At 39.6% G+C, this 22,676-nt stretch overlaps 1 protein-coding gene across 1 annotated transcript; it reads left to right on the plus strand.

Moving 5' to 3' along the window:
• Positions 1-1,166: 1,166 nt before the first annotated feature.
• On the plus strand, positions 1,167-21,391 carry LOC131397292 (zinc finger protein 614-like). The gene is given in 6 exon segments (XM_058530088.1): positions 1,167-1,389; positions 11,318-11,539; positions 18,567-18,693; positions 18,973-19,068; positions 19,412-20,867; positions 20,869-21,391. Coding segments are annotated over 5 exon segments (2,010 nt in total). The 5' UTR covers positions 1,167-1,389; positions 11,318-11,455; the 3' UTR covers positions 21,116-21,391.
• Positions 21,392-22,676: the final 1,285 nt, after the last annotated feature.

Genomic DNA, 22,676 nt, shown 5'->3' on the forward strand with positions numbered 1-22,676 from the left:
AAAACTTCTGACATTCTCCACCCGTTTAGCACAAACCCTAATGTAATCCAAACTAAACATTTTATTGAACCAATCACAATTTTCAAAAAGACAAATGTTTATGACCCCCTCATAATGGGATCATAATATATATATTATCTTGCAGATACGTTTTTTGTCCTCTGAAGAATATGGTTATCTTTCCTTATTTATACTGACAATTGTAGTATATTCTTTTTAATTGCTATATACTGTTGAGTGGATCTTCCATAACTTACTAAAGTATTCCTCTATCATTGTACATTTAGATTTTTCCCTTTTTTTAAATTACAAAAGCGCCGTGGTTAATATTAAGAACACTTTTTACCGAATTAACTGTTAGAATTGCTGGGTCAGAGAGAATGAAAAATTTAAATTGGATCCAGGTTGCCTTCCAAAAAGGGGGTGTCTACTTAAATCCTCTACAAGTAAACCTCCAACACCTGCATAAAAATAACACTTTAAAGTGTGCTCTATTTTTACTTTGAGAACTATGCAAAGTATAATTGCATTATCTCATAATTTCATACTCTCAAATGCACCCGTCATTTATTTTTGGAAAAAATATGTAGACATTTGCTCCTTCACTTCATCCCCTTCCCCACCAGAGGTCGCTGTGTATGTACTCCCCTGTGGGTACAGTATTAGCATTTTTATGGAAATCCGCCGCATTGGCTTCGCCCCTTCAATGGCTGTCTTACTTCCTTCTAAACCGCAAAGGCCTTACCCACTCCACACACAACCGCTCTCTCCCCAAACCTAAGACTTTAAGTGACCACTGCTTTTCTCAACCCTGTGACTGCCGCCTCTCCGGTGACATCTCGGCGTCTACAAACCTTTTTTATCTTCCCAAGTCGTGGGGCGGTCTGAGCCCACTCTGCCGTACGGACACACGCCTTCCTCTAAGATGGCCGCGCCCATGGCGCTCCAGCGTAACGTCTCCGATCTAGAGTGCACACAGGGCGCCGCCATCTTTCTTTGTTCCCCAGCCGGCTGAACGTGCCATGTTGGCCTTGAATAGGCAACGGCCTCTGAAGTCTTACGCAGTTAGCACAGCATTGTTGCCTGTCCCTCGCAGCGAGCAGGTAGAAGCATTGAGGTGGCCAGGAAAGACTTAGATTCTTCCCGCAGCCGTTATGGCCCCTCCCTTCAGAAACGCCGAGGTGGGCGTGGCCATGTTACGTCATAGAGCGGGCCCGCAGCCGGAACTCGGAAATCCGGCAGCGCTCGGAGGTCCTTGCCGGACTCCCGGGTCCCAGCCGGTCAGCGTCCGTAGGGACCGCGAAGGAGGGCGTTCGAATAGGAAGTGCTTTCGGACGTGGGCTCAGCCTTTTGGCGCTGCCAGGGATGTCTGGACAGGTTCGGGATCAGGTGAGTCGGATTCCGGGCTTGGATTCCCGGCCCGTGGGGACCGTGAAACGTGAGCATGTGTGAAGGACCGTAGTTGGGACTTTACTTGGCTTCAGTCACTGAGGGATCTGGGCGTTAAGTGATGGGGCCTTTGGCACTCGGTGATTAAGAGTCTGAAGAAATCATCCACCCCGAGGCCGACTCTGTCAGGTTCGAGGTCCACGTGGAGCACTGGCTTGTGGGACTGTGGTTGAGAAGTGGGATGTAAAGTTTGTATCAGTGAACGCGGGGTCTCTTCCAGGTTCGCGATTTAAAGTGGGGCAGTGTTAGAGAAGCCTGGGTTAGGGGATATCCCTGTTGGTTTCTTGGGCATATTTGGGGTTTAATATGCCGTTGAATATAGGACTCAGTCATAGAGGCGCCAGGTGGAGGTTGTCGGTGTTGGAGGAGGTCCAGGGCCCCTGGAAAATCGGTAGGTTCAGGCTCAAACCTTGAATGCCGGAAACAGACTGGTGGGGTGCATTTCCCCGGTTAACTCAAATCCAGTTCACTCCTTCAAGTTCAAGTCCGTCCTCACGGACCTTACTAAAAACTTTTTGTCTTCCCGCATCACCACTTTTCTCACTGTCCCCTCAAAATTCAGTGTGGTTGGCAGTGATCTAGTGATATGTTTACTATTAAAGATGTAAACATCTTGCCTCCAAATTTATTATACTTCTTTTGGATATTTCCTTTTAGGGTCGTTCTAACTCAAGTAAAAGCATCTCCTTTACCCTAATTCTGTTTCACAGTGAGAACCTTTTTTTTTTTTTTTTTTTACATTTGGGATAATCTATATAAACATAAGGACAGTTGATTGTATAACTTCATTTCTCATCCTCAACATATTTGCATATGAGATGATATTTTATACATTTTTTAATAGTTGCAATAGTATCAACACAGATTGGTGAGCCAGTGGCATGGTGCCTGGAATCCAATGTATTCATTACTGTGAGTAGTATTGACATAAAATACTCAAAAGTATTCAATTATAATTTCAGTAACCCATTTTGACTTTCTCATTGCACAGATTCTTCCACTTCATTTAAACTTTTACTGTGTCCTCTTTTTTTTGTCTCAGAGATTTCTGGCTATGTTTATTTCGTGGTAAACTTTTCCTTGACAGCTTTTTGCAATTAGAGTTGGTGTTTTTTCATTCCCTCTTTTTTTTTTTTTGGTGAGGAAGATCAGCACTGAGCTAACATCTGATGCCAGTCCTCCTCTTTTTGCTGAGGAAGACTGGCCCTGGGCTAACATCGTGCCCATCTTCCTCTACTTTACATGGGAGGCTGCTACAGCATAGCTCTACAAGCAGTGCATTGGTGCGCGCCTGGGATCCGAACCAGCGAACCCCGGGCCATTGCTGCGCGCACCTAACCACTTGAGCCACGCGGCTGGCCCCCGTTCCCTCTTTTTTTTTGTACTATAGAAAAGGAAGTCCTTGTTGTTGTTAGTCTGAGGTTTAATTTGTTGTTAGTCTGAGGTTTAATTGACATACCATAAATTCGCCAAGTATAAGTATACACTTCAGTGATTTCAACTGAGTTTCTAAAGTCAACCATCAGCACAATCTAATTTTAAAACATTTCTGTCACCCCAAAAAGTTTTCTTGGTTCTCCATGCCCTCAGTCTCCACTCCTACCCCCAGCCATGCACAACCACTGATCATCTTCCTGCCTCTGTTAATTTGCAATTGCTGGACATTTCATATAAACAGAATCATTAAATATGTAGTTTTTTGTGGCTGCCTTTTTTTCATTTAGCATAATATTTTTGAGGTCTGTCTATATTATAATTATCACCAAGTTTTTTCTTTTTTTTTCAAATGACTTCGGGCAAAATTGACATACAGTAACCTGCCCATATTTAAATCGTACAGATTGGTAAGTTTGACATATATACTCATGAAACTGTCACAATGAAGATAGTGAACACACCCATCACCTCCGGAAGTTTCTTTGTGCCCCTTTTTAATCTATCCCTCTTATGTTTCCCCACCCCTCCCCAAGCAACCACCGATCTATTTTTCATTACTATAGGTTAGTTTATATTTTTTAAAGTTTTATTTAAATGAAATCATACAGTATGTACTTGTTTTTATTCTGATTTGTTTGCCTCAGCATTAATATTTTGAGATTCATCCTTGTGTGTCTCCATAGTTCCTTTTTGTTGCTTTGTATTCCGTTGTAGGGATATCAATTTATTCTGTAGGGTTTACTAATTCACCTGTTGAGGGGCATTTGTGTTGTTTCCAATTTGTAGCTATTACAGATAAAGCTTCTATGAATGCTCATGTTCAAATCTATATTTGCATATATTTTCCTTTTTCTTGGGTAAATCCCTAGGAGGTGAATGGCTAGATCATATAGTGGGTGTATGTTTCACTTTTTAAGAAATTGCTAAACTGTTTTCCATAGTGATTGTACTTTGTATTTCCACCAGAAATATATGGTTGTTCATGTTGCCACATCTTTGCCAACACTTGGTATCACCATTCTTTTTAATTTTAAGCATTCTAATAGGCGTAGAGCAGTATCTTGTGGTTTTAGTTTGTATTTACCTAATGGTGGCTAATGATGTTGAGCATCTTTTCATGTGCTTGTTTACCATCCATATGTCTTCCTTGGTGAAGTCTCTGTTCAAGTCTTTTGCAGTTTTCTGTTGTGTTTTCTTATTGTTGATTTTTAGAATTCTTTATATGGTCCGGATACAAGTCTTTTATCAGATAAATGATTTGCAAATATTTCCTTCCTATTTATAGTTTACCTTTTCTTTTTGCTTTAGAATGTCTTTTGATGTGCAAAATTTAATACCAATTCAATTTATCAGTTTTCTTCTTTTATAGCTCACTGGTTTGGTGACACATCTAAGAATTCTTTGCCTAACCCAAAGTCATGAGAAATGTCTTCTGTGTTTTCTACACAGTAATGTGTGTGTATATGTGTGTGTGTTAGATAGATAGATAGATAGATATAGATATGGATATGACTACTTATTTATTTATTTTGTGAGGAAGACTAGCCCTGAGCTAACAGCCGTTGCCAATCCTCCTCTTTTTGCTGAGGAAGATTGGCCCTGGGCTAACATCCGTGCCCATCTTCCTCTACTTTATATGGGACGCTGCCATAGCATGACTTGGCAAGCGGTGCGTCGGTGTGCGCCTGGAATCTGAACCTGCAAACCCCGGGCCGGCGCAGCAGAGTGCACGCACTTAACCACTGCGCCACCGGGCTGGCTCCTGGATATGACTTTCTTTTTTAGAACAGTTTTAGGTTCACAGCAAAATTGAGTGGGAACTACATAGAATTCCCAAATACCCCCTATTTCCACACATGCACAACCTTCTTCACTGTCAACATCCTGCACCAGACTGGTATATATTTTTTTTTTTTTTTAAATATAAACAGCATTTCTTTTTTTTTAAAGATTTTTATTTATTTATTTTTTCCCCCCAAAGCCCCAGTAGATAGTTGTATGTCATAGCTGCACATCCTTCTAGTTGCTGTATGTGGGACTCGGCCTCAGGATGGACGGAGAAGTGGTGCCTCGGTGCGTGCCCGGGATCCGAACCCGGGCCACCAGCATCGGAGCGCACGCACTTAACCACCAAGCCACGGGGCCGGCCCCAGACTGGTATATTTGTTAGAATCATTCAACCTCTGTTGACACATCATTATCACCTAAAGTGCATAGTTTACATTAGGGTTAAGTCTTGGTGTTGTACATTCTGTGGGTTTTGACAAATGTACAGTGACATGTATCCATCATTTACTATCATACAGAGTAGTTTCACTGCCCTCAAAGTCCTCTGTGTTCTGCCTGTTCATCTTTACCCTCTCGCCAACTCCTGGCAACAACTGATCTTTTTACTGTCTCTATAGTGTTGCCTTTTCCAGAATGTCATATAGTTGGAATCATACAGTATGTAGCCTTTTTAGATTGGTTTCTTTCACTTAATATGCATTTGTATTTCCTCCTTGTCTTTTCGTGGCTGGATAGCTCATTTACTTTTAATGCCTAATAATATTCCATTGTCTGAATGGATAAAACTGCTATAAACATCCATGAACATGTTTCTGTGTGGACATAAGTTTTCAGCTCATTTTGGTAAATACCAAGGAACGTGATTGTTGGATCATATGAGTATGTTTAGTTTTGTAAGAAACTGCCAAACTGTCTTCCAAAGTGGCTGCTCCATTTTGCATTCCCACCAGCCATGAATGAGAGTTCCTATTGCTCTGCACCCTCTCCAGCCTCTGGTGGTGTCAGTGTTTTGAATTTTGGCTATTTTAATAGGTGTGTAATGGTATCTCATTGTTTTAATTTGTTATTCCCTGATTACATATGATGTTGAACATCTTTTCATGTGCTTATTTGCTATCTCTATATCTTCTTTGGTGAGGTGTCAATTCAGGTCTTTTGCCCATTTTTTAATTGAGTTGTGTTTTCTTATTGTTGAGTTTTAATAGTTCTTTGTATATTTTGGATAACAGTCTTTTATCAGATATGTCTTTTGCAAATATTTTTTCCGGCCTGTGGCTTGTCTTCTCATTCTCTTGAGATAGTTTATAATTTTAGCTGTTACATTTAAATTTATTATCTATTTTAATTTAATTTTTTAATGTATGGTGTGAGATAAGGATCTAGGTTCAGATTTTTGGAAATGGATATCCAGTTGTCCCAGTACGATTTGTTGCAAAGACCATCCTTTCCCACATTGCATTGTCTTGCATTTTTATTGAAAATCAGTTGACCATACGTGTATTTATTTCGCAACTCTCAATTCTATTGCACTGAATTATATATCTATCATTATCTCACTACAATGCCTATCTTTATTACTATGGCATTATAGTAAATTTTGAAATAGGTTAGTATAAGCGCTCCAACTTTATAATTCTATTTTACAATTGGTTTGGCTATCCTAGGTTCTTTGCCCTTTTTTTGTGTATTTCTTTTTTTGCTGAGGAAGATTCACCCTGAGCTAACGTCAACGTCTGTCGCCAATCTTCCTCTTTTTTCGCTTGAGGAAGGTTAGCCCTAAGGTAACATCCGTACCAGTCTTCCTCTGTTTTATATGTGGATCTCTGCCACACCATGCTGATGAGTGGTGTATGTCCGTGCCTGTGAACCTGGGTCGTGAAAGTGGAGTGCACTGAACTTAACCACTAGGCCATGGGGCCAGCCCTAGGATTCTTTACCTTTTAATGTAAGTGTTAGAATCAGCTTCTTGATATTTATAAAATTCCTGGGGTACTTTTGATAGTGATTTCATTGAATCTTTATCCATTTGGGGAGAATTGCCATGACAACCATACTGAATCTTCCAATCCATGGGCTTGGAATGTCTCTCCATTTATTTATATCTCTTTAAATTTGTCTCAGAAATGTTTTATAGTTTTCAGTATATAAGTCTTGCATTAGTTTTAATTTCTTCTTAAGTATTATTTTTTCTTTTCAATGCTATTGTGTGTGGAATTTCTTCTTAAGTTTCCTTTTTGACTGGATCATTGCCAGTGTAGAGATATACAACTTACTTTAATATATTGATATTGTACCCTGCAATCTTGCTAAACTTATTATTATTATTTTGTGTGCGTGTGAGGAAGATCAGCCCTGAGCTAACATCTGATGCTGATCCGCCTCTTTTTTGCCGAGGAAGATTGGCCCTGAGCTAACGTCTGTGCCCATCTTCCTCTACTTTATATATGGGACGCCGCCACAGCATGGTGTCATAAGTGGTGCATTGGTCCACGCCCAGGACCCAAACCCGCAAACCCTGGGCCGCTGAAGCGGAGCGCGCACACTCAACCACTTGCGCCACTGGGCCGGCCCCATTTGTTTGTTATTTTTAATACGGGTTTTTTGCATGTATTTTTTAGGATTTTTCTATATACAAGATCATGTTGTCTATGAATAAGGACAGTTGTACTCTGCATTTCTCATCTGGATGCCTTTAATTTTTATTTCCTTATTTATTTATTTATTTATTTAATGTTTGTTACCGATTGAACTGGTTAGAACTACTAGTGTAGTAATGGATACAAGGGGTGAAAGCAGCCATCCTTGTCTTGTTCTCACTTCTAGGAGAAAAACATTCAGAATTTTACCATCAAGTGTGATATTAGTTTTGTTTTTTTGTCAATGCCCTTTGTCAGTTTGTCTCCTACTATTCCTAGTGTTTTGAGAGTTTTAATCATGAATGGGTATTAGATGTGGTCACATACTTCTTCTGTATCTATTGAGAAAAACACATGGGTTTTATCCTCTACTGTATTAATTTGGAATATTATATTAATTTATTTTCACATGATAAACCAACCTGGTATTCTTGGGATAAGTCCACCTTAGTTGTTAGCCATGGTAATAATCTAGGTATTGTAGTGACATAATGGTAGATACATAATTCAGTGCAATAGAATTGAGAGTTGAGAAATAAATACATGTATGGTCAATTGATTTTCAACAAAAGTGCATATAAAAAATACATGTTTTTTATGTTATGCAGCACTTATTTTGCTAGTATGTTGTTAATGATTTTTCACGGAAGAGAAATCTTTTTCCGTGCTTTGTCTGGCTTTGGTATCCTGGTAATACTTGCTTCATAGAGTGAAGCCACCTGGGCCTAGGCTTTTCTTTGTGAGATGACTTTTAATTACTAATTCAATTTCTTTACTTGTTATATATCTATTCAGATTTTTAAAGTTTTTATTATTTGTCTCTTTTTGTTATTTGTTTTGTTATTTGTCTCTTTCTAGGCATTTGTCCATTTCATGTAAGTAGTATATATATTACTTTTTAACCAGTGGTTATTCAGAAGTGTGCTGTTTAATGTCCAAATGTTTTTTTGTTTTTAATTTTTTGTTTATTGCAGTAACATTGGTTTATAACATTGTATAAATTTCAGGTGTACATCATTATACTTCTATTTCTGCCTAGATTACATCATGTTCACCACCCAAATACTAATTACAACCCATCACCACACACATGTGCTGAATTATCCCTTTCGCCCTCCTCCCTCCCCCCTTCCCCTCTGGTAACCACCAATCCAATCTCTGTCTCTATGTGTTTGTTTATTGCTGTTATTATCTACTACTTAATGAAGGAAAAAATACGGTATTTGACCTTCTCCCTCTGACTTATTTCACTTTGCATAATGCCCTCACTGTCCATCCATGTTGTCACAAATGGCTGGATTTCATCGTTTCTTATGGCTGAGTAGTATTCCATTGTGTATATATACCACATCTTTATCCATTCGTCCCTTGATGGGCACTTAGGTTGCTTCCAAGTCTTGGCTATTGTGAATAACGCTGCAATGAACACAGGGGTGCATGTATCTTTATGCATTGGTGTTTTCAAGTTCTTTGGATAAATACCCAGCAGTGGAATAGCTGGATCATATGGTAGTTCTAGCCTTGATTTTTTGAGGAATCTCCATAGTGTTTTCCACATTGGCTGCACCAGTTTGCACTCCCACCAGCAGTGTATGAGAGTTCCCTTCTCTCCACATCCTCTCCAACACATGTTGTTTCCTGTCTTGTTAATTATAGCCATTCTGACGGGCGTGAGGTGATATCTCATTGTAGTTTTGATTTGCATTTCCCTGATAGTTAATGATTTTGAACATCTTTTCATGTGTCTGTTGGCCATCTGTATATCTTCTTTGGAGAAATGTCTGTTCAGGTCTTTTGCCCATTTTTAATTGGGTTGGTAATTTTTTTGTTGTTGAGATGCATGAGTTCTTTATATATTTTGGAGATTAAGCCCTTATCAGATGTATGGTTTGCAAATATCTTCTCCCAACTGTTAGGTTGTCTTTTCATTTTGTTGATGGTTTCCTTTGCTGTGCAGAAGCTTTTTAGTTTGATGTAGTCCCATTTGTTTATTTTTTCTATTGTTTCTCTTGCCCGGTCAGACATGGTGCTTGAAAATATGTTGCTAAGACCGATGTCGAAGAGCGTACTGCCTATGTTTTCTTCTAGAAGTTTCATAGTTTCAGGTCTTACATTCAAGTCTTTAATCCATTTGGAGATAATTTTTGTGTATGGTGTAAGGTAAGGGTCTACTTTCATTTTTTTGCATGTGGCTGTCCAGTTTTCCCAACATCGTTTGTTGAAGAGACTTTCTTTTCCCCATTGTATGTTCTTGGCTCATTTGTCAAAGATTAGCTGTCCATAGATGTGTGGGTTTATTTCTGGGCTTTTGATTCTATTCCGTTGATCTGTGTGTCTGTTTTTGTGCCAGTACCATGCTGTTTTGGTTACTATAGCTTTGTAGTATATTTTGAAATCAGGGAGTGTGATACCTCCAGCTTTGTTCTTTTTTCTCAGGATTCCTTTAGCTATTCGGGGTCTTTTGTTGTTCCATATAAATTTTAGGATTCTTTGTTCTATTTCTGTGAAAAATGTTGTTGGAACTTTGATAGGGATTGCATTGAATCTATAGATTGCTTTAGGAAGTATGGACATCTTAACTGTGTTAATTCTTCCAATCCAAGAGCATGGAATATCTTTCCATTTCTTTGTGTCTTCTTCTATTTCTTTCAGCAATGTTTTATACTTTTCCGTGTACAGCTCTTTCACCTCTTTGGTTAAGTTTATTCCTAGGTATTTTATTCTTTTTGTTGCAATTGTAAATGGGATGGTATTCTTAATTTCTCTTTCTGCTACTTCGTTGTTAGTGTATAGAAATGCAACTGATTTTTGTATGTTGATTTTGTATCCTGCAACTTTCATTCTGAAGTTGATACCTAATTCAATTTTGTTGTGGTTGAAAATATATTTTTAATTGATTGACGTTTATTTTATATCCTAACATGTGATCTTTCCTGGAGAATGTTCCCATGTACCTTTGAAAAGAATGTATATTTTGTTGCTGTTGAGTGTAGTGTTACATAAATGTCAGTTAAGTTGATTGACTGTGTTGTTCAATTCTTCTTTATCCTGGCTGATTTTCTGTGTGTGTGTGTGTGTTTTAGTTATTGAGAGTGGGATATTGAAGCTTTCAGCTGTTATTGTTGAATTGTCTCTTCCTCTCTTCAGTTTTGTTATTTTTTGCTTCACGTGTTTTGCAGTTCTGTCATTAAATGTGTATAGATTTATAATTATATCTTCCTCGTATATACACACTTTTATCATTATTGCCAACCAGGGAAAACTCACATAAGCTTTGGTGTCCACAGTTTTTGTTGGGGCTCAGTGAACATAGACATGATGGACCACCTGTGTGGCTGACCTTAGTCTCCAGCCTCTCCAGAGGTTGAGCTGATACCACGTGGTCCAAGGCCTTTTACCATAAATCACATTATTAGCATAGACTATCTTACATGGAAGCCTCCCAGGTAAGCAAAGACACTCTTATCAGGCAGGATGTTCTCAGAGCTTAGAGGTTCCCTGCCAGGAACTGAGAGCAAAAGCCAAACCTCTTTTGGGCCAGGTTAATCCTTTAGTGCACAGAGTGAAATAAGACAGTCCTTAGATTTGCTTAGTGCATTGATCGTCACACTGAGGTGTGTGTACCCATAGAGCATATAAAGACTTCTGAAGCAGTATATGGGCACACGTGCTTTTTAAAGACACAATGTCCAGATCCTTGGGACCTTCCATATGTCCTCTTTCCTGACATTGATCTGCCTGGTAATTCACCTGCCTCTAGAGGCAAATGCTCTGCCGCTTCTACTTTCCCACCTCTCCTTTATAGTCTGCCGCTTCTGCTTCACAAAGGCATGCCTTTCACTTGTTGAGAACCTTGTTGTATTGCCCAAGAATGCAAAAGCCTCTGGGGCACCAAAGAGAGGAACAGTTGGAAATACTGGAGTCCTTTATTTAAGGTAAGTGCACAGTAGCAGTGACAACATCTGGGCCCAGAGGGAATGTACACTCAAAGTCATTTTGCTCTTCAGCCCACAGGTGCTGGCTCCCCAGGAGCAAGAGCCATCAGGTGAAGGAATGAGGGAAGAAAGGAGGTTCTTGGACTTGGATATCTTCATTTCTGGGGACAGCTTTAACTGGACACCAAGATTTCTGACCATAAGAACCTCATGGCAGATGCAGGAGAGACAAAAGACTTAGAATCCATGTCACTTACTATTTCCAGAGCACAGAAGAAAATGATCGAGGCCCAGGTGATTTGTTTTGTTATATCTTTCCTTTGTTTTCTGACGAATTTGTGGTGACCTGAAAAAAACCAGTTCAACTAAAAGAAGTATAAATTGGGATAGTTGGGTTCTGGGGAGAAATTAACTTAGACTGTAAATTCAAAATCGAGGCAAAGTGGGATCAAGAATATATTGTTCATAGGGGTCAGACTAAATGATTAATATTGGAACATAATGTGTGACTGTGGTGGTTCCTATGGGTTACATTAGCTGTCACTGTGTGTTTAATGTCTCTAACAGACATCACAACCAGAGAAACACGGAAAGCTACATGATATGCACTGACTGTGGGGGGAAGGCAGTTCCTTGGGGGCTTCAATAGTTTATGTCACTTAGGTCTCAGGAAATTTCTTTGATGGATTTTCCTAGAGGGAATCAGTGGACGGTATCCTTAACCACAGCCTTCTGATAAGTGGGAAAGCAGATTTCCTACAGCTGTGTCTTACAGAGGGCCTCAGAATCTCCTCTGGGTATATATCAGGCAGAGCTCAGTGGATACAGTTCTTCAGAGGACCATAGCCTGGTGTCCCAGGGACCCAGCTTTATGGCAGTCTGGTTTTGTTCAGGAATAAAACCTAAGTGGCCTAGGAAAATGAAAAGGTTGCATGACTCTCAAATGGTCCTCCCTGAACAAGTAGTTGAAGTGGAGTTTGAGTGCAAATTTGGCAATAGTGAGTTGAAAGTAATTTGCTCAAGTAAGAGCTTGGGTTGTCACCATTCATAGAGTTTGCTTTATAACTTTCACTCCATCTCAGAGTAGAGTGAGAGTGGAGTCTTTCTCTATGTTTAAATATAATTCTTATTTACTTTTTCCTTTTTTTACCATTTTTTTTTAAGTACACAGATGACTCATGGTAAAAGAGTGCCTCTTAATCCCCTAGTGTAGCGTTAACAAACACCTGGTAGTGCATACTTCTTTCCTTGTACGTGGGGGTGTATTTACAAGTGCATGTGTATATACATGTACATATCTACATACCTGAATGTGTACATCTATTATGACATTTTATAGGAATGGAAGGATACTCCAAACAACATAGATAACAGTAAGGGGCTCCCCACTAGCTAAAGTACCACTGGCCTGGTACCAAATTGAGCATCTAAAAGCAAGATGACTGCAGGCCAGCCCGGTGGCGTAGTGGTTAAGTGCGTGTGCTCTGCTTTGGCAGCCTGGGGTTCGTGGGTTTGGATCCTGGGTGCGCACCGATGCACCACTTGTCAAGCCATGCTGTGGCAGTGTCCCATACAAAGTAGGGGAAGATGGGCATGCATGTTAGCCCAGGGCCAGTCTTCCTCAGCAAAAAAAAAAAGGAGGATTGGCATTGGGTGTTAGGTCAGGGCTAATCTTCCTCACAGACACACACAAAATAAATAAATAAAAGCAAGATGACTGCAGTTGACTGAAGAACATTACCAATATAGCTATATAAAATTCCATGAGTTTATAGTCATACTCAAAAAAAAGACCATTGGAGTTTGAGAAAACAAAATCTTTAATCTTTGGAATGATAAAGTAACATAAACATATGTTGTTTTTGGGAACAGAGGTGGAGGCTCACCCTGAGTTTGAGAAATAGATTCAATGTGAAATAATGCGGGCTTCGTTGATAACAGCTGAATACTCCTTGACTATTGCACTCATATATGAACCACCTCTCCAGAATGAACCACAGTGGTCATTTTCATGTACATCCTCCAGACTGTTTTCAGTGTATTGATGTTCTTTACATATTAGTGCTGACAGGTCAGCTTTCTTCTTTTTCACCTGATGCAATGAACTCCAAATTATGTATGTGTGATAATTTAATAATTCACCTATTGATGAATATTTAGTTGTTTTTTTTTGTGAGGAAGATTAGCCCTGAACTAATCTGTTCACTAATTGGTAATCTGGTACTAATTGGTAACTATCTGTTATCAATCCTCCTCTTTTTGCTGAGGAAGATTGGCCCTGGGCTAACATCCATGCCCATCTTCCTCTGCTTTATATGTGGGACACCACCACAGCATGGCTTGATGAGCAGTGGATAGGTCCACACCTGGGATCCAAACCTGCAAACCCTGGGCCGCCAAAGCAGAGCAGGCTAACTTAACTACTACGCCACTGAGCCAGCCCCTGAATATTTAGATATTTTTGTTATTGTAAACCATATAACCATGAACGTCCTTGTTAATGGCTTTTTGTGAAATTGTATCTGTATTTCTTCAAAGTGGCTACAGAGAAACCAATTACTGGGTGTGGTTATTTCACATTTTAATGTATACTTCCAGTTGCTGTACAAATGGCTGTTCCAATTTATGGTCAATGTAGCATTGCGGTAAACAGCATTGACTCTGGAGCCAGTTGCTAGTTATGTGACTGCGCACTTCATTTAGCCATTACACACCTTAGTTTTCTCATCTTTAAAATGGGGATAATGATGATGATACCTACCTCATCAGATAGAGTATAACATGAGTTAATCTATACAAAGAGTTTAGAAGAACACGTGGTGTATAGAATGTGATATGTAAGAACATCCAGTGCCCTGAATCTTGCCAATACTTGTTATTATGTTATCAAATTGCATATTTTCCACAATCTGTATGATTCCACAAACTGTAGTATTCTTTTGCCTTATTTTATTTTGCATTTTATTAATCACCAGCGGGGTTCAGATTCTTCTTATGTCTTTGTTGCTCCTTTGGATTATTTCTTTTTTGATATGTGGTCCTCATTCTTTGCTCCTTTTAAAAATTCTCTTTTTGTCTTACTGATTTATAGTTGTTTATCTCGACTGTATATTGATCCTTTTATAGGTTACAAACATTTTTCTAGACTCTTACTTGTCTTTTAGCTTTGTTCTTAATATCTTTTCCCATGCAAAAGTTGTATTTTTGATTGAAATTAAAATTGTCAGTCTTTTTCTTTATGGCTTTTTACTTGTGTTGTAAACATTCTATATTTTCTTCTATTCTTTTGTAAGTTCTTTCTTTAAAAGTTTCTGTCCAATATTCATTACCTATTGGTGCTGTGAAATAATAACAAATATGTTTATATTGGTCCCTGCCTCTGGTTCTGCTAATATTTAGTATTTTAGCCTGGTTCCTGACACAGAACTCCTAAAACGCTTGTAATTTCCCCAATGATAGGAGTGTCTGACACAGAGCTCCTAAATCCTTTCAGATTTCTTGGGTGATAGCAGTATCTTTTGTTCTAATGAGGTGACTCTGTCTGGGCTCCTGGATGGCTCCTGGATGGGGCCTGGTCACTAGAAAGACCAAGCCATGATTAGAAGCTTGGAACTTTCAGCCCCATCCCCCATCCTCTGGAGAGGGGCCAGGGGCTGGGAACTAGATAATGAGTTAATAATCAATTATTAGATCATGCCTATGTGGTGAAGTTTCCATAAAAATCCCAAAAGTACAGGGTTTGGAGATCTTCTGGATTGGTGAACACATCTACGTGCTGGGAGGGTTGTGTACCCCAGCCCTGGGCTCGGGACTCTCGCCCTATGTACCTGTTCATCTGGCCGTTCATCCGTATCCTTTATAATATCCTTTATTATATGATAAACCAGGAAACATAAGAAGTGTTTCCCTGAGTTCTGTGAACTGTTCTGGCAAGTGATTGAGCCCAAAGAGAAGGTTGTGGGAACCTCCGATTTGTAGCCAGCTCAGACAGTGAGTTACCCAAAGACCCACCAGTTGAGATTGCTGTCTGAAATGGGGGGCAGTCTTGTGGGACCGAACCCTTAACCTGTGGAGTCTGCGCTAATTTCACTTGGTTAGTGCCAGAATTTCTTGGTGTGGAAAACCCATGCCAGGGTCACAGAATTCTGGTCACAGAAGTGTTCTGTATGAGTGTGTAAAGGAAAACAGAAGTGAGTTTTTCCTAGACAAGTGCCTAACAAATTACTCCAAAAACGTAGCAACTTCAAACAACACATGTTTTTTATCTCTTCCTTTCTGCGGGTCAGTAATACTGGTTGGCATAGTTTAGGTGGTCTGTGTTGTTTTTACTCACAACACTTCTGACGCCAAATATGTAGTCTCTTTTCCAACGCCACTTCTCCAGCTCTTTGACACTTAACTACCTGGAGTTAGCATCAGATTACACAGATTTAAGGGTTCAGACCTGCAATAATGCCCCCCAGTTCAGATGCCAGTCACAACTCCTGGGCCTCCTGTACTTCTGACTGACCGGCTATAAATCAGGGCTTTCCACAGTCCCTTCTTCGGGTTTGATAACTTAGTAGAACACTCACAGAACTCAGGAAAGCACTTTACTTACGTTTACAGGTTAGGATACAACTCAGGAACAGTCAAATGGAAGAGAGAAATAAGGCAAGGTATGGGGGTATGTCACCCTCCCGGTACCTGAATGTGTTCACCAACTTGGAAGCTTGCTGAACCTGTAGTTTTGGGGCTTTTATGGAGGTCTCATTACTTGGGCATGATTGATTAAATCATTGGCCATTGGTGATTGAGCTCAATCTCCAGCCCCTCTCTCCTCTCTGGAGGTTGGGGGAGTGGAGCTGAAAGTTCCAACCCTTTAATCATATGGTTTTTTCTGGCAACCAGCCCCCATCCTAAAGCTGTCTAAGGGCCCTGGCTACCAGTTCTCTCATTAGCATACAAAAAATACTTATAACTTTCGAGTCGGCCCAGTGGTGTAGTGGTTAAGTTCGTGCGCTCTGCTTCAGAGGCCCAGGATTCACAGGTTTGGATCCTGGGTGCACACCTGCACACCACTCATCAAGCCATGCTGTGGCAGCATCCCATATACAAAGAAGAGGAAGATTGGCACGGATATTAGCTCAGGCACCATCTTCCTCAACCAAAAAGAGGAGGATTGACAATAGATGTTAGCTCAGGGCCAGTCTTCCTCACCAAAACACAACACTTTGGAGATTCTAAGCATTTTAGGAGCTGTGTACTAGGAACCAGGGATAAAGACCAAATATTTACTTATCATATCACTGCTGGGTACTTTGTTTCACAGCCTCTCATGAGGCTGTAGTCCATGTGTAAGCCAGGGTGGAGTCTGATCTGAAGGCTTAAATGGGGAAGGATGCACTTCTGAGCTCACTTCTGTGGTTGTTGGCAAGATTCATTTCCAGAAGGGCTGATCAGATGAGATCCTCAGTTTCTACCTGCGTGCTCGTGTAAGACTACTTAGTTCCTTACGGCCTGCCTCGCTAACGTGCCAGCTTGTTTCATCAGAGTCATCAAAGGACAGATTCTTTTGGCAAGGTGGAAGTCATGTATAGGCTAATTGTAAAAGTGGCATCTCGTCACTTTTACCTTATTATTTTCTTTAGAAACCATTCACTAGGCCAGCCCATGCTCAAGGGAAGGGTACTGCACAGGGCCATGAATACTACTGTATACTAAAGAATTTGGCTGACCTTTATCTCTGACTCCTGAGAGGTAACCTCTAAACCCCCGGAATTACCCATGTGACAGGAGTATCTTTATTATTCATCCTGGGCCACTGGGCCCACACTTTATAGTTTATGCTAATGAGGTGATTCATACGAGCCCTAGATAATTTGTCCTAATGAGATAACTCAAGATGGGGACTGTCCATGCCAGAGAAACCAACCATGTGATTAGAGGCTTTGAGCCATGTGATATCAGTCCAACCTCCAGGAAGGGGAAGGACCTGAAGATGGAGTTCAGCCAGGTGGTCACTGATTCAGTAAATCATGCATATATAATGAAGCCTCAATAAAAACTGGACACTGAAGTTTAGACGAGCTTCCTTGGTGGGCAGTACTCTTGAGTATTGTCACACATTGTAGCTGGGAGGAGATAATGCTGTCCAGGACTCCACGAGGAGAGCCATGTGTTTCAATACCAAATGGCCTTCACGTCTGGCCTTTTTTGGCACCAAAATCAGGACTTTGAAGCTAATATTCCATTCTTTCCTGAATTTTGTAGTTTGTGGTAGGTAATTTGCCTTGTCTCTGGATGCTTTTATAGTTTCTCTTTGTATTTGGTGTATTGGAGTTTCAGTCGGATGTGTCTAGGTATAGACTTCCTGTTTGGAATTTCTTGGGATTCCTGAATCTGAGGTTTGGAATGTTTAATCAGTCTTGAAAGTTTTCAGCTTTTAGATCTTGGTGTACTGCTTCTCCATTACTCTGTTTTCTCTTTCAGAAACTATAAGTAGGCATACATTAGATCTTTTGATGCTATACTTCATATTTATTAACCTCTTACTTATGGTTTTCTTCTTCTCTCTGTGCTGCATTTCCTGTAATTTCTTCAATTATATATTCCAGTTCACTACAGCATATCTAATAATGCTATTAATCTGTCCATTAATACATGTATGTATTATATGTCTGTCAGAAGTTTTTTTTTTTTTTTCAGATCTTTCTAATCAACTTTAATAGTCTTTCTGGCTTTAGATCTATCTTGTATAGTTTCTTTTATTCTTTTATATTTATTAAAAATACTATCTTTTAGGGGCTGTCCCTGTGGCCTGGTGGTTAAGTTCGGTATGCTCTACTTTGGCGGACCGGGTTTGGTTCCCAGGTGCGGACCTACATCACTCATTGGCGGCCATGCTGTGGCAGCAACCCACATACAAAATAGAGGAGGATTGGCACAGATGTTAGCCCAGGGTGAATCTTCCTCAAGCAAAAAGAGGAAGATTGACAACAGATGTTAGCTCAGGGCATCTTCCTCAGCAAAAAACAAAACCCCACTATCTTGTGAGTTCTGGATGTGGAGTCTGGTCATGGTTGATTCTCATGTTGGCTGTGAAGTTTCGTGGCAATGGAAGAATATTTTATTTGTCCTGATGTCATTTGCATGTTTTTAGTATTTGGAAATAGGTGCTAAAATACATAGATAGTAAGATAGGATTTTGCTTCTACTAAAATGTGTTTGAGGAAAGTATATAGATACAGGCTACATGGTAAAAATTCAAACAATTTCCCTCACGCTTCTTCCATATTAATAAAAGGAATTCACATCATATTAAACAGGACTGTTATTACAGGAATCGCTGACACTGGAGGATGTGGCTGTGGACTTCACCTGGGAGGAGTGGCAGCTCCTGGACCCTGCTCAGAAGGACCTGTACCGGGACGTGATGTTGGAGAACTACAGCAACCTGGTGTCATTGGGTGAGGACAGCTCCCCTGTGTCTCTTAGAGGTGCCCAGTCACTGGTCTTTCCTCTTTCACTTGATGAAAGTTTTATAGTCACTATGGTCTTCTGAGGAGTCAAATTTTCAATCCTTCCTCTGGCCACAAACGAAGGGGTGTAATCTCCTCTATCCTGAAAGAGATGTTTTATTTTGCATATGAGAATTGTTTTGTCTCTAAAATGTAATATTTTCCCATCCTGACATAACTATACCCCAAGTCACTGTATCTAAGTCTTCTATCATTTCTCATGAATAGGGTATCAAGTTACCAAACCTGATGTGCTCTCCAAGTTGGAACATGGAGATAAACCATGGATAATAGAGGATGAAATCCAGACTAGAACTTGTCCAGGTGAGTGAGTGAGAACCAGCAAGGGGAGTGGCTGTGGAAGTTGGATTCTAGTCATTTAGAGAAAGTGTCACAGCTGTGAGGGTGTCTGAGCCCACCTAAACAGCTCTTCCACATGTTCATCTCACATGAGAACTCTTGTTCTTTGTGGTGTTTAGCTTTAAATATACTCCTTGTCTCTTCTTGGATCTGATACTTATTTATTTCACCTTACATCTTTGTAATTTTCTTGTATAGTGGAATTATATGGTCAACAATAAAGAGCCAGCCCCCACCACATCATCTTTTAAGCACTTTTATTCTATACCAGTCTCATGAAAGAATTTGTTATTCTGTTTTTTCCTAGGAATTGGGAAAGTTGACAGTCATCTGCAAGATGAGATCTGCAAGACATCTCAAAACCAAAGATTTCTGAAGAGCGTGCCACAATGCAGTGAACAGAATGCATTTAGAAATATTGTTCATCTGAGCAAAACACATGTTGCCCTAATGCAAAGTCATATGTTTGACTTATGTAGAAAAGCTTTGAAATCAAGTTTAAGTTTAGTTAACCAGAAGAGAAGATGTGAAATAAAGAACTTTGTTGAGTTGAATAGAGATGAGAAATCCTTTCTACATGGTAATCATGAAAAGTTGTATACTGGAATTAAATTCCCTGAAAGTGCAAAACGAATCAGCACTAAATTCCAAGTCTTGAAGCATCAGGGGACTCACAAAATAGAGAAACTCCATGCATGCATTGAAGGTGAGAAAACCTGCCTCAGGAGTTCTCAGCTCAGTGACAATGAGAGCATTCACACAGGTGAGAAATCCCATGGATGTGATCCATGTGGGAAATCCTTCTCCAGAAATGTCATGTCCACAAAACATCAGAAAACTCATACAAGAGACAAACCCTCTACAACCAATGAATACAGAAAAGGCTCTACTGTGAAGAGCAGCCTCATTGTAGGTCAGCAAACCCACTCAGGAGACAAATCCTATATATGCAGTGAGTGTGGAAAAGGCTTTACAATGAAGCGCTATCTAATTGCACATGAGCGAACTCATAGTGGAGAGAAACCTTACGTATGCAATGAATGTGGAAAAGGCTTCACTGTAAAGAGCAATCTCATTGTGCATCAGCGAACTCATACAGGGGAGAAACCCTATATATGCAGTGAATGTGGAAAAGGCTTTACCATGAAGCGCTATCTTGTGGTACATCAGCGAACTCATACTGGAGAGAAGCCCTATATATGCGATGAATGTGGAAAAGGCTTCACTGTGAAGAGCAATCTCATTGTACATCAGCGATCTCACACAGGGGAAAAATCTTATATATGCAGTGAATGTGGAAAAGGCTTCACTGTGAAGCGCACTCTCATTATCCATCAGCGAACTCATACGGGGGAGAAATCTTATATATGTAATCAATGTGGAAAAGGCTTCACCACGAAGCGCACGCTCATTATACATCAGCGAACCCATACAGGAGAGAAACCGTATGAATGCAATGAATGTGGGAAAGCCTTCAGCCAGAAGATCTGCCTCATACAACATGAGAGATGTCACACAGGAAAGACGCCCTTTGTATGTGCTGAGTGTGGCAAACCCTATTCGCACAAATATGGTCTCATTACCCATCAGAGAATTCACACCGGAGAGAAACCCTATGAGTGCAATGAATGTGGAAAAGCCTTCACCACAAAGTCAGTACTCAATGTACATCAAAGAACTCACACAGGAGAGAGACCCTATGGATGCAGCCATTGTGAGAAAGCCTTCTCCCACTTGTCAAACCTTGTGAAACATAAGAAAATGCACACAAGAGAAATGGGTAGATTCAGTCAAGTTGGAAATTCCTTTAAGAGAGAGTCACAGCTCATTACTTATGAATGAACTCACGCAGAATGAAAACCCTGTTAATGCAGTAACTGTGGAAATGCCTTCTGTGGCAACTAAGACTTCATTAAACATCAGTGTTTTGGACAGATTGGAATTCAGTTATGGTACTGCCTGTTGTCAGATGTGTGCCCTGAGGAGATTAGAGAATTTGCCCAGGAGATAAACCTGGTGAATACAGTGAATGTGGCAGTGCCTTTAGTGATCCTTACCTCACATTTTCTGTCAGTGAAAACATGTTGGAAAAACTCTGATACGCTCAAGGTAGAGATGCCTTGAGCAAAACTTTTAACTTCATTCTATGTCTGAAAAGTGTATACTGAGACAAATTCTATGAATGCAGAGACTAAGAAAGCCTTCTGTGGGGAGATAGAATTTATTATCAGGGATCGTCATAGATCATATGAGCTCATTATTGATAGAAATATTAAATATATATGATATATATATATATAAAATGACTATGGGAAAGCCTTTACCTAGAAAGAAGACCTCAGTGAGTGTCAAGAGTTCACACTGGAGAAAAATTTTAAGAGGACAATATACATGGCAGGATTTTCAGTGATACGTTCTGCCTCATCATTTGCGAGGAAACCATATAGAAATTAAAACTTGATGAACATGCTAACTGTAGAGCACCTTTTGATGAACATGCTAACTGTAGAGCACCTTTAGTCAGATATCAGAACTCATGAAGGAATGAAGTCCTGTGAAAATGATACATGTTTGAGTGCTTGTTACAAGTTTAACCTCATTAGACATCAGATAATTTACCTGATGTGCATTTTCAGACAATACTTTGAACCTCCTTTCTAGTTGCCTTGTCAATTCCATAGTTTTCAAAAGTAGTCTGGTTTCCTCATCACTGACTCCTTGGGATTACTCTACACAATGCAGTAATTGTTCATTCTATGGAATGTTCTATAACTGCCTCCATAATGTATGATTAGCTCTTGCCTTTCTCTGGCTCTAAATTTGATGGTAAGTTTAGCATACTGAACGACTTTAAAAGGAAATTGAATATGAACACGTATTTGCACTTGCTTAACTAAGTTTATAAATACAACCAAATATTTTACAAAACCACTTTCAAAGTTATTTTTATAAAATGTATAATTTGAAATCATTTGAACTTATAAGAAAATGCAGATGTAGTCCAGAGACTTCCTTAGTATCCCTTCCCCAACTTGTCCCAGTAAAAACATTTTATGTAACCATATTTTATTATCAAATTCAGGAAAATGATGTTGGTAGTAGACTGTTAACTAAACTCCTAACCTTATTTGGGTTTCACATGAATTTTTTTTTTTTTTTTAGTTTGTAATTCTAAGAAGCTTTATTATGTTTATAGAATCATGTCAGCACCACCACAACCAGGATGTAAACTGTTTAATCAATACAGACTCCCTCATACTATCTGTTTATGCTCACACCCTCTATCCAAACCTACCTCTGGTGACCACTTATCTGCTTTCCCTCAGTATAATTTTGTCATTTCATGAATGTTATAAAAATCATTTTTATAACTGGATTTTATACATTTTATATAAATAAGTTTATACAAATTTATAATTTTTTATTAATAGGGAGCATGTAAGCTTTTGGTGTTTTTGTCACTCGGCAAATTGCTCTTAAGACTTATTTGAGTTCATGAAGAGTTGTTTTATTTTTATTAGTGAGTAGCATACATACTGGATGTGCCAGTTTGTTGATCCATTCACTCTTGA

This window comes from Diceros bicornis, chromosome 34 (assembly GCF_020826845.1).
Source record: "Diceros bicornis minor isolate mBicDic1 chromosome 34, mDicBic1.mat.cur, whole genome shotgun sequence".
NCBI classification, from domain to species: Eukaryota; Metazoa; Chordata; class Mammalia; order Perissodactyla; family Rhinocerotidae; genus Diceros; species Diceros bicornis.